Below are 15229 nucleotides of genomic sequence, written 5' to 3'. Positions count from 1 at the left end.
AGCTACAGGGAAAATTACAACAACTCGTTAATAAATAAACAAATTAAGTATCACGAGACATAATTAAATCGTGAAGCTGAACGTATGACGTACACCTTTCCCTAGAACTTTAAGTACTGAGAGAGGTATTGATTCGTTGATTGGGTCGACCGGTCAACTGCGACAAATCTGCTATGTCCCCTTCCACGTCTCTTATGGTGATGTGCACAGTTTCTCGATTTATTTCATACGTTTGGCAACGTGTTTACTGTCCTCTCTTTGTTCAGTACATTATAAACGCATTGTACTCTTCTTACATACGGAAATCTCTACCCAAGACTAACCTTTGTCAGCCCTTATATAGAAATAACACTATAAAATAAAACTCAATATTTAAAGACTATTAGTTTATTTAAACAAATTAAAATAAAACTTCAGAATTACAAATCAAACTAAAATAAATTTCATATAAACGAGATAGAAAGTCAAAGTATACCGTTCCTACTTTATTTTTTTGTACTTCAACCATAAACCCCCTTTAATTTCATTCATGATGTTGAACGGATGATACTTTATCGGTTGTTGCAGTTTCGGACTCACAGTAACCTCGAAGTTTTTAATGACATGAACCAGCCCAATCTTGATTTGCATTGTCCCCAGACGTTGTCCTACAAAATGCTTTTTAAAATACACTTTTTTTAATTATATATGGGTTTTAACAACCTATACAAGCCCTAGGTCCCATACCAAATGGGTAGAACACCTTGTTAATGGTACCATCCTTGCCCAACATTCTTTCTGGATAGAATTTTTCAGGGTTTTCGAAGTATTTCGGGTCTTTACTAAACATTGAGAAGGGTATCATTACGATATCTCCGACTTTAACGTTAAGTGTTATCTTTTTAAATGAAGGGTCTTCAGGTGTGTACTCGAAGGGTTCTGTACATGCTTTTGTAAGGATATCACCGACAGGAAAAAGGCGAATTGATTCTGAAAAAGAGAATTGTATTATTTTTACTTTAAGTAGTGTATTAATTCTCATGTTTCAAGAATATGTGGCTCCTTGGTGCCTTCTCTGGAGCAGTCGGAAGTATCTTCGTACTCTTGATCCGCTGTGATCTACTCTCGTAGCTTGTTTAGCCTGTTGGGTCTAGAGATAGGTTCCCGACCCTTACTAGAGGAGATGATAGCTTGTGTACCACTTGAGGAAGCTGGTCTACCCAGAAGTATCAGCTGCCTCTCCTGTACAAGGTGGCGCAAAGTTAATTGAAAGCATTTTATAAAAATATATAGAGTTATGCAGGGTGTCTCCAAAAAAAGTTACACATCAAAGTTTTGTTTTTTGTAATGGAATACCCTATATATTAATTGATTTTCCGATTCTAAAAAAAATAAAGGTGAGTTTTATTAAAGAAGCATATGCCTAAACGGTAAGGATTTTGAGATATTTCACATTTTGTGAAAATGAAGAGTAAATTTTCAATTTCAATAACAGCTACCTAAATCTTAATTTACCCTGTATAGTCTGATGTTTAATTACAGTAACCATTGTATTGTTAAACCAAATTAAAATTTTGCCCGAAAAGTTATACAGGGTGAAACAAAATTAATATGGCACATTGACCATTTTTAAAAGCAAGTTACTTTTTTATTATAAATGGGACACCCAGTATATTATTCCGGTGTTCAATGGGGAATTCATATATCTTCAAAATATTATTAAAGTTGCCTACCCTTTAGACAAAGATTCTTTTAGATATTTTAATTTTTATGATTTTGCGTCAGAAGATATTTATTATTTCAAAAAATCTAGGGATAACTGGTGATATATCTTTTATTAATTTAACAATAAAAAGATGCACCTTTAAAAAATTAATTATTACAGAATTAAAACTAGATATAAATCTATAATTATGTGACAAAAATTAGCTAGATGAAATCAAATGCTCAAAATGCTTCCTTTCCTGTTAACTGCATAAAATGATTCTCTCTTCAAAAGATCTTTTCATTTCAAAAGGTATATGTGGAGTTCTACTTCGAAAAGTAGCTACAATTATTTTTCTCATGTTGTCGACAATAGTTTGTAAACACTGTCTTTAACATATGCCCATAAAAAACCCAGACTAGATAAAATCAGGAGCACATAAGTATTCTATTAATTGATGAATAAACACTGCATTCACCAACTTACAGAATCATATGAATTCTTTCTGATGTAGGATAAGTTTGCATTTTCGGCAATTTTCTTTGATTTTTTTTTTGTTTTAACTGACACAAAATGATAACTAGTTGTTAAAGTTGGACTAATTAGACCGCTATGTTGTGAAATAATGTCAGACATATCACAGCCACCTAGAATCATAAAAATGAAAATATCTAAGAAAATCTTTGTTTGAGGGGTAGGCAACCTTAATAGTATTTTGAAGAGACATGATTTCCCCATTGAATATCGGAATAATATACTAGGTGTTCCATTTAAAATAAAAGAGTTTCATGCTTTTAGTGGTGACCAATATTCAATATTAATTTTGTCTCACCCTGTATAACTTTTTGGATCAAGTTTTAATTTGATTTAAAGTACAATAGTTGTTTTAACTACATATTAATCTATACCGGGTAAATTTCAATTTAGGTAGCTTTTATTGTAATTTAAAAATTGTTCTTTATTTTTAGAAAATGTTAAATATATCAAAAACCTTACATTTCATTCATATATTTCTCTAATAAAACTCACCTTTATTTTTCTCCTAGAATCCGAAAATCAATTAATATATAGGGTGTTCCATTACAAAAAACAAAACTTCGATATGTAACTTTTTTTAGGGACACCCTGTAGAACTCTCTACATCTTTAAAAAATGCTCTAAATCAAGCAATATACTCTCACAAAATTTCACTTCAATACAAACTATCGTTCTCTTCTCCTTGGAGCTTCCGTCGTATCAGAGGCGCCACCCTGTATATTATCTAGATGCCTACCCCAAAGGCAAGCGTGCAGCAACTCCATCTCTTGTAGAGCCTCATAAGTTACTTCACCATTATTTTTTTCCTCAGTTTTCAATATTTCTTCTCTCACTCTCTCTTGATATTTCGTGTTTTGAGCGAGACAGAGAAGGGCATAGCTCAGGACCAATGACGAAGTGACGTAGCCGTCAAAAAAGAACGTGGTGGCGTGAGCTGTCACTTCAGTGTCGGAGAATTTGTTTTCTTTGCCCAGTTCGATTAAAAATTGGAGGTAATCTTTGTGAATGGCGTCATTTTGGAGTCTGTGCTGCCTTACCTCGGATATTATTGATATCATCTTTTTTTCTATATCGCCACTGATTAATCTAAAAAAGAATAGAGGTTAGCCTTCTTATTCAAAGGTTACTAAAGAATACAAGTTGTAACGCCCATATACGGGGTGGAGTAGAATTTGTGTTGTTAGACGCCATTTTTTTGGAGACAGCAACAATTTTAGTGAATTTTCATAGGTTTTTGTCTGTAATGAATTTTGTATAAACTTTATTACAATGGTGAATTGTTCAGTTTTCAAGTGTAAAAGCTGCAACGATAACAAAGAGCCAGAATAAACAGTCCACTCCACCTTTTTAGCGTTTTTTTTATTGAATTTCATAATTATTTTTCTGATATTAAAGGTACTTGATATATGCTATACGTCGATTTTAGTTTTGTACCTTTTATTAACATTTTAATACGTTTTTTTTATAATTAATTAGTATGATACCGCCGCATACATCATAGGCGTAGTCAAAACATTTATGAAAAATATCAAATATCTCTTGAAGTAGCTAAGTTAAGAAAAACGTTTTCCACGGCACTGTTTGGAGACATGGTAACAATTTGGTCTCTGTGTTATTGGTTCTTGCATTCTTTAGTCATTGATAGTCTGTCTATAATAATACAGGATGGCCCAGTATTCTAAATGAAACACATTAAAATAATTGCGTAGTTGTCAGACTTACTTCAAAATACCTTTTTATACCTACTTGGGAGGAATAATCCTTAAAAGTACGGGAAAAATCTGTATAACCTGCATGAACAAGCCGTGCAATGTACCGGGTGTGAGAAAACTGTTGGCCAGCTGCATGAAATCGGACAATTCTTCATAACTCTCGAAAGATTTACCATCGATTCCAAAAGCAGCTTTGGCAACGTTGTCCAAAGTGTAACGTTTTGTCAAGAGTCTGGTTTCGATACCATCAGTGTTTGCAGTGGGGTGGTGCTCAATAAACTTGATAAAGTCCTTTGTAATGCTTGTCATTATTGGAAAAAGATTCTTTAGCTAAAAATAAGTCTTTAGTTGGTTATAAGTTCATATAATATGGTATATTTGAATTATATTTATGTTATTCATAAGTTCTTCTTGCAAAAATAGAGATATTTATTTAAAAAAGAAGAGAGAATTTATTAAATGACTATTGTTTCATGGCTAATCTTACTGTAGACTTGCCCAATAAACGATACCATCTCCACGATAACATCTTTTGTTTGATATTTATTTATATATTTATAGTTACATACTCTTCCACTGGTGAATCCTGGTGTGAGCATTTGTCTGGTATCTTTCCATTCTTGATCACGTAATGCAAAAGGGTTTCTATTAAACAAAGTATCCGTATCTTTGTCTACGTACATCTCATTATTTCGGAAAGATTTGAAATCTTTTACCAAGATACGATGGACTAGCTCAGGGTCCCTGACTAATAGACAGGGTGTTCCAGCTCTAAATGTTCCCACAAATGGATAACCCTCATACTTTCTAGAAAAAATGTATACCGCATAATCAAATAATTTATAACTAATGACTGGATAACACTGTTCTGACTTGTAATGTAACAATCAAAGAGATTCTATATTTATTATACAATTTTAACACGAATAAATTTGTGAATAACCTTGTAGAGGGAACTTAAAATATGGGCTTTATGATCTGTCTTTACCGTTTAACAAATTGCTATCATTTTATTATATTAAAAATATAATTTATTTTATCCCCTACCTGTAGATATCCACAAAAACCTGTCCAAGAGTCTTCCTGCCCAAAAAATGCGGTCCAATATTCCCTATAAAAGGCCATGGTTTGGGTCCAGGTACTCCACGTTTATCCCAATATGATTTTTTTAATCCAAAATACAAAAATATCAATGAAAACACGACAAGAACTAGATAAAACATCGCCATATTACACTGGCCTTCAGAACATCTAGTTATATCACTGATATTTATTATTTCACATATGTCCCAGAGATAAATAAAAAAATAAATCAAAGACTCTTTATTGTTTAAATTGCAGCAAGCTATTTTTAAACTATTGCGCCATGATTGTTTAAATTAACTCTGATTTTTACATTAGCATATACACAGCCGAAAAAGAAATAGATATAGTGCATCCAGGAATGCTTGAAAACAACACTGTTCATTTTAGTTCACGTTTTGTGAATAGAATTATTTATTAATTTTTAATTTATTACTTTTTCAAAATTTCAAACTACATTTTTTAAGTCTTCAAATATGCCCACAAATTTTATGCGACTTCGTTCGGGTCGAATTAATCATTTGTGATGGTGATGATAAAGCAAAGCAAGAAATTCCATTAACATACAAACTGGATAAAATTTTCTCACATTTATTATGTCAGCATGAGAAAAAAACAATATGGCGATATTATTATATAACTTGGTAATATTTGAGGGGTAGTTTCATCTCGTTGGAATTTGACTTTCGAAAAATCCGTTTGCCAAAAATAAGCTTTTTACGTCAAGCAGTTTAAGCAGAATCGTGGTTAAGAAATTACCCAACTTTTTGGAACACCCTGTATGATTTTTTAAAAAATTTCAAAATATGTAAAGAAAACAAATAAATTATGCTTGTCCAAGCCTTTTCCCGAAAGAATAACCGTTTTTAAATAACAAATATTATAATATTTGAGGGGCGTTTTCGCTCTCTTGGAATTTGAGATTCGAGAAACCCCTCCTTATCGAACCTCTACACCCCACAGTCAATCCGTTTGCCAAAAATCAGCTTTAAACGTCAAGCAGTTTAAGCAGAATCGTGATTACTCAATGGTCATATTTTATGAAACACATGTATAAATTTTTAAAAAATCTTATAATATGTAAAAAACAAAATAAAATATACGTGTTTAACCTTTTTTTTTTGGAAACTTGACCGTTTTTTAAATAAAAGAAATATTGTAATATTTGAGCGGTGGTTTCACCCTCTTGGAACTGGAATTTCGAAAAATCCTTTTTTATCGAACCTCGACACCCTAGAATCAACCTGTATGCCAAAATTGAGCTTCTTACGTTGAGTGGTTTGAGCAGGATCGTGATTAATCAGTATGTCACTTAAGGATTTTATATATTAGTATAGATTAATTATTATAATATTTTACACCATAGTGTAGTTAAGTAAAATCCAAAATATCTCTTTACAAATAATTTTTTTAAAGACAGTTTTAAAATTTAATTTTTTCATGGAACATTTATATTTGAATAAAAATAATACTAAATCCCGAGATACGTATATTTTTTGAATTCCCTTTAAAAATTAAATAAAATATTTTGGCAAACAATATTTTTATTCTTATCGCTTTCAAAAAATAACAATAGTATAGCCGTTGGAGTGTATTTTATTATTATTCAGGGTATATTTATATGGAAAATAAAATAAAACACAACACAAAATATATACTATTATATTTACATTTTATTTTACAAAATCACTGTAATACAGACATTTTTTCAAATTTAACAACAACTTGTACCATACGATCGAAAAAAAAACGGCGTCATAGACGGCCGAGGAATGACAATCGATGCTAATTTTGACGAGGCCAATCTCTAGACGATGATTTTTAAATTGTGTACTTTAAAATTCGAGAAAAACTATTTTTTGGAAATAGATTTGTGGGTCTGGATGACGTCTAGGACTTGACCCTGCCAAAATTAGCATCGATTGATATTCCCCGGCCGTCTTTGACGCCGTTTTTTTTTTCGATCATACGCTATGTACATTTTTTAGTTCTTGATCTTTTTGTATCTTAACCAAACGCCACCCTTGACCTCATTCATGAAATTGAAGGGATGCATTTTAATAGGTTGTTGAAGTTTCGGGCTTATAGTGACTTCAAAGTTTTTAATCACGTGAACTAGTCCGATTTTTACTTGCATAATTCCAAGTCGCTGTCCTGAAATGATATAAATATGTTTATTAAATAAAAAAAACTTATTAAATACTATATTTATGATGATATAACTGCTAAAAATGGCATTTTATTTGATGAGAGTGAAAGTTATAGTCTACCTATACACACTCTGGGTCCTAACCCAAAAGGAAAGAACACTCTATTAGTGGTTCCATCCTTGTCCATCATTCTCTCTGGGTAGAATTTCTCTGGGTCCTTGAAATATTTCGGGTCTTTCCCGAACATTCCATAGGGAAGTATGACAACATCATTCGGTTTAAAGCTGACTGTCATCTTTTTAAAATCTGGATCTTCGCAAGTATATTCGTAAGGCTCTGTACATACTTTTGTTAACATTTCCAGAACAGGATACATCCGTAAGGATTCTACAAAATATTAGTATACAGGGTGAGCCATTGTTTGAAAAAAGCTCTATGTCAGGTTCTTTATTTGAGATTTTGTAAAAAAGATTGAGTACTATAAACTCAATCTTTTTTACAAAATTTTCATGAGTGATTTAAATATATTAGGTTTGTTCCAATATAGCAGAGAACCGTTCTTGGTATTGTTAAGCTTATGAGGAGTAAAAAAATGCGTTCCAACAAAAGAAATGAACTTGCTACCAACAACTTGCAATTTTTTCAACTATCATTACTTTATGATGTCATTTTTAAATATCACGAAATGGCTTTTGTGACTATTTTCGTAATGCTATATGAACATATTGCATTAGAACTCTATATTAAAATTTAAAAACGTTAAAAGTAACGATACAGGCTTGATTTTAATAAATATTAGTAACACTATAACAGTATAATTATTAAGGGTACAAACAAAAAAATTGGCACCGGGAGGCACGTATAGCCGCCCATACTAAAATATGTTAATAAAAAGTTGGTAGGCAGTTCTTTTTGTTTCAAAGTACAGGAATTTTTCCAATTTTTTTTATCTCAAAAACTGCGACTTTGACTGATTTTGATGTTATTACAAATTTTGTTGCAAATATTATTCCAAATCTAAAATTAAAAACCACGTTTTGCTAGCTACTGTAATTTTGGAGTTACAATTTTTTAAAATTTTTAACCCTTCCCATACCCCCTTACCAACCCAATTACAAATTATTGAGTCTACCCCACGTCTACCCTACATCATAGTTTTACATTTTTTAAATAAAATTAGAATGACACTGATAAACCGGAATTTAAGTCGGCCATATTTGAGGCCCATCGCGGTGTACCTAAGATTTTTGATATGCTCCTACCTTAGTCTTCTTATTCAAAGTGTTCTGTACTGTTACTCTCAATTACAAATAACCGGTTTCTGTTGTTTATTAGTTTTATTGTTAAAGATTAAAGAGTCAATATTCAGTCAAGTTTTATTGTTAAAGAGTCAATCAACAAGAAAGGAGTATATTTTATAATATATTTCTATCAAAGGGTTTTAATATGAAGATATAGTCCGTAACTTTCTTTTTATTTGTGAACAATTTTGTGTGATCATACCATTAGGACCTAAGTCGATTAGATTAATTAAGAATGTGGGTAGATATTCAACAATACACTAACAATTTCAATAAGCAGCAAAAATCTAAAATTAGTATGTCCCCACCACACAGCAAAATAAAAAGAAAAAAGAAAAATTATCTGTAGTTACCAAAAAAACAAGCGTTCACTAACTCCATCTCCTGCAGACCCTCATAAGTAATTTCCCCATTATTATTCTCCTCAACTTTACGTATTTCCTCTCTCACTCGTTCTTGGTATTCCGGGTTTTGAGCTAAACAGAGAAGGATATAGCTTAGGACAAGGGATGACGTGAAGTAGCCGTCAAAAAAGAATGTGCTCGCGTGAGCTGTGATCTCCTTGTCACTGAATTTTTTTTCCTTGTTCAATTCTAGCAGGAATTGAAGATAGTCTTTGTGCACTGCATCGTTGTTTGTTCTGTGTCGTTTTACGTCGACTATTATCGAAACAATTTGGTTCTCCAATTTAGTAGGTACTAATCTGAAAATATACAGAGGTTTTAAAATACAAGGTTATATATTCTGCAGATAAAAATAAGTAAAAAAGGTCGTATAAATGTATGTCCTTAAATGCTCAGTTTCGGAGATATAGGGTGGAGGTTTCATTTTTATTTCGACTTTTTCCAAATAATTTCTGAAGTAACGTCAATATTTGGATGAAAATTGGTATCTGGGAGTTTTTTGACATGAGAAATTTGATTTTGAAGTCAATATGACTCCTACTTGTAGAGGGCGCCACCTACATATTTTTTAACTGGTTTGAAGTCTAATAACTTTTCGTCCGTACCTGTATAAAACTACTGAGTAAAAAATATACATTTACGACGTTTTTTACGTAAAAAAGGCCTCTTGATAAAAATCGCTACGAGTAATGGTTCTCGAGATATTTGGAATCAAAATTATCAATACCTGTCATCATTGACATAAATTAAACATGTTGACAAAATAGTTATCAGACTGATATCATAAATTTGAAATGTTTTTGTGCCAATCATTTTTTGCAGGAAAATTTATGATTAATATAAAAAAATAAAAATTTCATAAATTTATTATTTCAGTCAAATAATTTATCTACTGTGTTTATTTTTTTTTGTCAATAATGACATGTATTGACTATTTCCATTCTAAATTTCTTGAAAACGGTTGCTCGTAGCGATTTTTACCAAGAGACATTTTTTACGTAAAAAATCACGGAAATGTACATTTTTTCACTCAGTAGTTTTATACAGGTACGGATAAAAAATTATAACTCTTCAAACCAGTTAAAACACATGTAGGTGGCGCCCCCTACAAATAAGAGTCATATTGACATCAAAATCAAATTTCTCACATCAAAAAACTCCCAGACACCAATTTTCATCCAAATATTGGCGTTACTTCAGAAATTATATGAAAAAAATCGAAATAAAAATGAAACTTCCACACCCTGTATCTCCGAAACCAAGCATTTTAGAACACGAACTTTTTTACTTATTTTTATCCGCAGAATTTGCTGCGGAAGTTTCCGGAGTACAGTTCGGACCACCCTGTATATAAAGTTAAAATATTTTTTATCGTACTTTTATTATTATTATTATTTATATGCGTGTTATACTTACTTGATGGGAAAGTATTTTACCGAGGCTGGAAATATCTGAACAATTTGCAACAAAATAGCTTGTATTGTACCGGGTGTAAAGAAACTATTGGCCATTTGCATGAAATCAGACATGTTGTCATAACTTTCAAAAGCTTTACCGTCAATGCCGAAAGCAGCTTTAGCAACGTTGTCCGAAGTAAAACGTTTTGTCAGAAGCCTTGTTTCGATACCCTCAGTGTGAGCATTGGGATGATGCTCAATAAATCGGACAAACTCTTGAGTTATACTTGTGATAATTGGAAAAAGGCCTTTGAGCTGAAATTAATAATTTATGACGAACAAAGCTTCATCTAATTTTTAATTTTTACAATACAATAGGTCCCCGTGACACTTCAGTACATTCTCATTTAGCATCTTGGGTAGCAAAAACGGGTACATTAAAATTTTGATATATTTTGTTTAATATGTTTTGTTCTAGTGGGCCGATTTTGGTGATTTTTTAAGCTATTTGTATCTAAATTATTTGACTTTTTTGCATCTCTTTCTATAATAATAGCTCCCGTATATAGCGTTTAACGCCTTGGGAGTAGCAAGGTACAGCTTGCCATACTAGAGCCGTTGGGTATCCAAGGAAGGTAATGTGGCTAGCACTACGCTTCAACCGCCTATTATTACCTCAGGATTGTGAATCCCAAGTACTCATTTAAGGCTGAGTCGACCTAGGTACCCAAACTACACACACCGGAAAAGTCTAGGGATATTACAATTTTATGCAGCCATCTTCAGTAATTTTATTATTTGCATTTCTGATATAATAAAATTAAAATAAACAAATAGTTTACAGGACGTATTGGAAACAAAAATGCGAAATTTACCGAATTTTAATTGAACTCAAAAAAATATACAACTTTTTTTTATTCCAAACTGTGAATTAAAAAAAAAGATAAAACCATTTTTACTTAATAAAGGGTATGGCCTCTTCTACTGTTCATTACAGCCCTCTCCATGCTCCTGATCAGGCTGTCGATCTCTTCTTGAGGTACAGCCTGCCACGCTGCATTCACGGCCCGAACCAGATCCCTACGAGTTTCACGAGGCATACCCATTCTCAAAATTCTTCTTTGGACCGCGTCCCATACGTGCTCGATAGGGTTGAGGTCAGGAGATTGTGCCGGCCAGGGTAAGATGTTTAATTGATGAGCATTGATAAACTCACTTACCACTCTGGCTGTATGAGGCCGTGCATTGTCATGCATGAGAATGAAGTTTCTCCCAAAATCATTGACATATGGAAACACGACAGGTTCAAGAATTAAATCACGATATGTGATTCCTGTTAGAAACCTTTCAAGAAAAACGAGATCGGTTTTTCGACCTAACTGGACTCCTCCCCTGACCATAACTGTTCCACCTTGATAAGGGTGCACTTCCTGAACTTGATCCAACCGAATAAAATTTCCTGGTTCTCTCCATATCTTAAGCCTTCTCGAATCCGGATGAATTCCAAAGCGTGACTCATCCGTGAAGAGAACATTGGCCCATTGTTCATTCGACCACTGAACATGATCTTGAGCCCACAAATATCGTAACTCTCGATTTCCTCTCGTTAAGGGTTGAGCTCTCCAGGGGCGTCTGCTTCTTAAGTTGACCTCTCTTAATCTATTGCGAACAGTGTCAGGACTAACGGTTACATTATGTGTTTCCTGGACAACTAAACTAAGCTCTGGTGCTGTAAGAGTCGGTCGGTGTCGAGCATTTAATTGTAAAAAATGATCTTGCTGAGGGGTAGTAATGCGATGTCGCCCTGTGTGCCTTTCAGCAACATCACCACTTTCACGCGATTGCACTCAATCGCGATATTACACTTTGCGTTGTATTTAATGCTCTAGCTACGTCGATTTGGCGCATTCCAGCTTCGAGCATACCCATGGCCCTTAGCATTTCGTCTCTGTTAAGATGTCTACGCTCCATAATGTCGTTTAATACTAAACAGAGTTATTTGAATGAATTCTGGCCAGTTATCATAAAAACATAGCCAGTACAGGTTAAATTCGAACAATTGATGCTAGCTGCTTTTTATACATTTGACAAAAAATGCACAAACACTTCTACAAATATCCCAAATTTAGAAATAACTAGTGTGACTACTTCGTTTCAATCGAAGTAGAAAGAATCGGCCTACAAATATGTGGTTGTTTATTCAAAACATTTATTTTTAACTTTAATAAAATGATATCCCTAGATTTTTCCGGTGTGTGTATTTTTACACACTTGGCACCTTAAGGCCAAGATATGGGGCCCCTTTTTCCAATCCAATTCTTTCTAAATTCTCCTTTTAATTGTTCAGTTGTAACCCTGGCGTTTTAATACTAATATAGAATGTTGATTTGGCCTTTTCAAAAATCTTTAATTATACAGATAAATAATAATATGAATAAAAATAATTAGGCATCTAGATCAACACAAAATCAAGACCCGCTTCGATACCAAGATAAAAAACCTAATATTTCTCTCATTCTTAGAAAGAAATACAAATAACTTTATATCGTTGGAAAGGGTTAAACGCCAACATTTTTTTTAAGCTCATAGCCAACTATAATTCCCATTTAAATTTTTTTTAGTTTTTATCATTTCTGACAAAAAAAGCAAGTATAGAAAAAAACTGTGTACGCCACTGAATTGTGTTTAAAAAAGTGCCTTAAGAACGTTTTTACAGAATGTTATTATTCCTCGAAATACAAAAGTTATGGGCAATTTTCCAAATGGTAAAAAATTCAAAAAGATTCCGTATCTCAGTTGGCAGTGAAAATATCAACAGGCGGTTTACGCCATTAAGCATGGCTCAAAAATCGAGTCCATGTCCAGGCCATCTATGTCGGTTTTGCTGTACCTAGTCAGGAAATAGATTTTCTCTGTTAAAACAGACCAATTTCGACCACCCTGTACAATGATCAACTTACTCTTCCACTCGTGAATCCTGGTGTAAGCATTTGCCTAGTATCCTTCCATTCCTGATCACGTAATACAAAAGGATTAAAACCCAAAAGTATATCGACATTTCTGTCAACATACATCTCGTTGTTTCTGAAAAATTTGAAGTCCTTGACGAGGATGCGTTGCACTAATTCTGGGTCCCTCACCAACAAACAAGGAGACTTAGCTCTGAATAGACCCACAAATGGATAACCCTCATATTTTCTAAAAAGATAATTCAAAATTTATAAGCAATAACTTACTTTAAATGGATATACACCCAGGTTACCAGAGATTTATGTATTTGTTTATATTTTGCCACATCGTCTGGATCACGATTAACTGTCACATTTTTCGCAAACTTATTAATACAGCATTTATACAAAATTTTAGGTTTTAAAATATTTAAAATTGTGGCTCAACTTTCGTTTAGCTGAAATCTGTTATATAAAAAATGACTTTATATATGCGTTCAAAAGTGATAAAAAGATAATTTTTTTATATATTTATGCTTACAAAAATGGAAAATGAAACTCAAGCATTTCCGCAGGAAATTGTTTATTTTCCTGAGTTTGTAAACGCTTCTAAAAGGCAAAAATATATTTATCTTTTATAACTGATTTCAGCTATTCTAAAGTCTATTAAATTTCCTCAGAACATGGATACAGTTTATTTCCGCAGGAAAATTTTTATTTTCCTCAATTCGTGGATGCTTCTAAAAGGCAAAAAATTATTTATTTTTTATATAACTGATTTCAGCTATTCTAAAGTCTAATAAATTTCCTTAGAAAATGAAAACAGCTTATTTCCACAGGAAAATTTTTGTGTTTATATGTTCAGAAAAATATTAAAAATAAAACGCAAAATATATTTTTTTATAGCAGATTTCAGTTATTCTAAAGTGCGAAATTTGGAAATTACGCATTTCCGCAGGAAAATTTGTGTTTTCGGTGGTTCACAGTAGCTATTTAAAGACAATTTTTTTTTTAGTAACTGATTTCAGCTAAACGAAAGTTGACCCAAAATTGTTACCATTTTTATTAAAAAAATAAACGTAAAAATACTTGAAAGGCATGATATTTGTACTTTATTGTTAACAGGGTACTGAGAGAAAAAAATTAAAAAAATAGAAAAAAGGAAAATCAAATAAAGAACATTTATTTAAAATTATTTTTCATTATTAATCGGACAGTAAAAGACTTAAAATCTACTAAAAAACTAGTATTTAAATGCCAATTACTGCTGTACCTGTATATATCGAAAAAAACTTCTCCCAAAGTCTTCTGGCCTATGAAATTTGCTCCAATATTCCCAATAATGGGCCACGGTTTAGGTCCAGGGATACCTCTTTCCTCCCAATATGTTTTTTTAAACCGAAGATACAAAAATATCAGGAAAATAGCACCAATAACTAGATAGTACATCGTGTTATAATTGTTCTGTACCGGTAGAGACTCTATTTGCTACTGGTTGTTGTTCAATTGAAGCCAAAGAGATAGGCAGATAGAACAACAAAATTATTATTAACTAAAATTGTTATTGCTTAATTTATACTAATATACGGATTGGTCTATTACATAATATTACATTAGTTGACTGCCATTGGACGAATTTATTTATAGAATTTTATCTTTCTGTTATACATTGAGATGGAGAATCAGTGTTTAAACAAATGTCGTAAATAAAAAAACATAGGTATTAAGGGTGCTATTTAATTTTAAACTAATTTCTAAATATATATTTGATATCAATTAAACTTTTAGTTACGAAATCGAGGGCGCGATTTTTAAATTCATTGTTGCCAACTATAGACATATTCGGCGCCGAGCTGACTAACTAGAATTTAAATTTCGCGTTGGTGATTCAGGTGGTAGCTCTGCTGTAAAAATATCAAGCTGCCTCATTTATTTATTTATTTCGTGATATTGTCATTTGTTTTGACACTTTAGTTGTGAGTAAAAATGATGATGATAGTTAAAATGATGATA

At 32.4% G+C, this 15229-nt stretch overlaps 2 protein-coding genes across 2 annotated transcripts; both read right to left on the bottom strand.

Annotated features, from left to right (window-relative positions):
• Positions 1 to 386: 386 nt before the first annotated feature.
• Positions 387 to 5252, bottom strand: LOC115885347 (probable cytochrome P450 28a5). The gene is made up of 6 exons (XM_030904228.1): positions 4981 to 5252; positions 4503 to 4740; positions 3968 to 4263; positions 2958 to 3307; positions 703 to 969; positions 387 to 647 (listed from the first exon to the last, which is right to left on the bottom strand). Exons 1-6 carry the CDS (start codon positions 5160 to 5162, stop codon positions 481 to 483), a joined length of 1500 nt encoding a protein of 499 aa, XP_030760088.1. The 5' UTR covers positions 5163 to 5252; the 3' UTR covers positions 387 to 480.
• A 1453-nt stretch (positions 5253 to 6705) lies between these two features.
• On the bottom strand, positions 6706 to 14770 carry LOC115885348 (probable cytochrome P450 28d1). Its single transcript, XM_030904230.1, has 6 exons — positions 14490 to 14770; positions 13229 to 13466; positions 10288 to 10583; positions 8821 to 9170; positions 7287 to 7553; positions 6706 to 7170 (listed from the first exon to the last, which is right to left on the bottom strand). The coding sequence occupies exons 1-6, from the start codon at positions 14663 to 14665 to the stop codon at positions 7001 to 7003; spliced, it is 1497 nt and encodes a 498-aa protein (XP_030760090.1). The 5' UTR covers positions 14666 to 14770; the 3' UTR covers positions 6706 to 7000.
• Between the last annotated feature and the right edge of the window lie 459 nt (positions 14771 to 15229).

The sequence above is a fragment of the Sitophilus oryzae genome, unplaced genomic scaffold (genome assembly GCF_002938485.1).
Source record: "Sitophilus oryzae breed Bouriz unplaced genomic scaffold, Soryzae_2.0 scaffold_381_pilon_pilon, whole genome shotgun sequence".
Classification (NCBI taxonomy): domain Eukaryota; kingdom Metazoa; phylum Arthropoda; class Insecta; order Coleoptera; family Curculionidae; genus Sitophilus; species Sitophilus oryzae.
This window is presented reverse-complemented; position numbering and strand designations above follow the sequence as displayed.

Coding starts and splice junctions, on each gene's coding strand:
- LOC115885347 (XM_030904228.1), bottom strand. CDS start 5,162: ATGGCGATGTTTTATCTAGTTCTTGTCGTGTTTTCATTGATATTTTTG. Junction 4,741..4,980: donor GTTTTTGTGGATATCTACAG/GTAGGGGATAAA, acceptor CATTTTTTCTAG/AAAGTATGAGGGTTATCCAT. Junction 648..702: donor GGGACCTAGGGCTTGTATAG/GTTGTTAAAACC, acceptor AGCATTTTGTAG/GACAACGTCTGGGGACAATG.
- LOC115885348 (XM_030904230.1), bottom strand. CDS start 14,665: ATGTACTATCTAGTTATTGGTGCTATTTTCCTGATATTTTTGTATCTT. Junction 13,467..14,489: donor GTTTTTTTCGATATATACAG/GTACAGCAGTAA, acceptor TTATCTTTTTAG/AAAATATGAGGGTTATCCAT. Junction 7,171..7,286: donor AGGACCCAGAGTGTGTATAG/GTAGACTATAAC, acceptor ATATCATTTCAG/GACAGCGACTTGGAATTATG.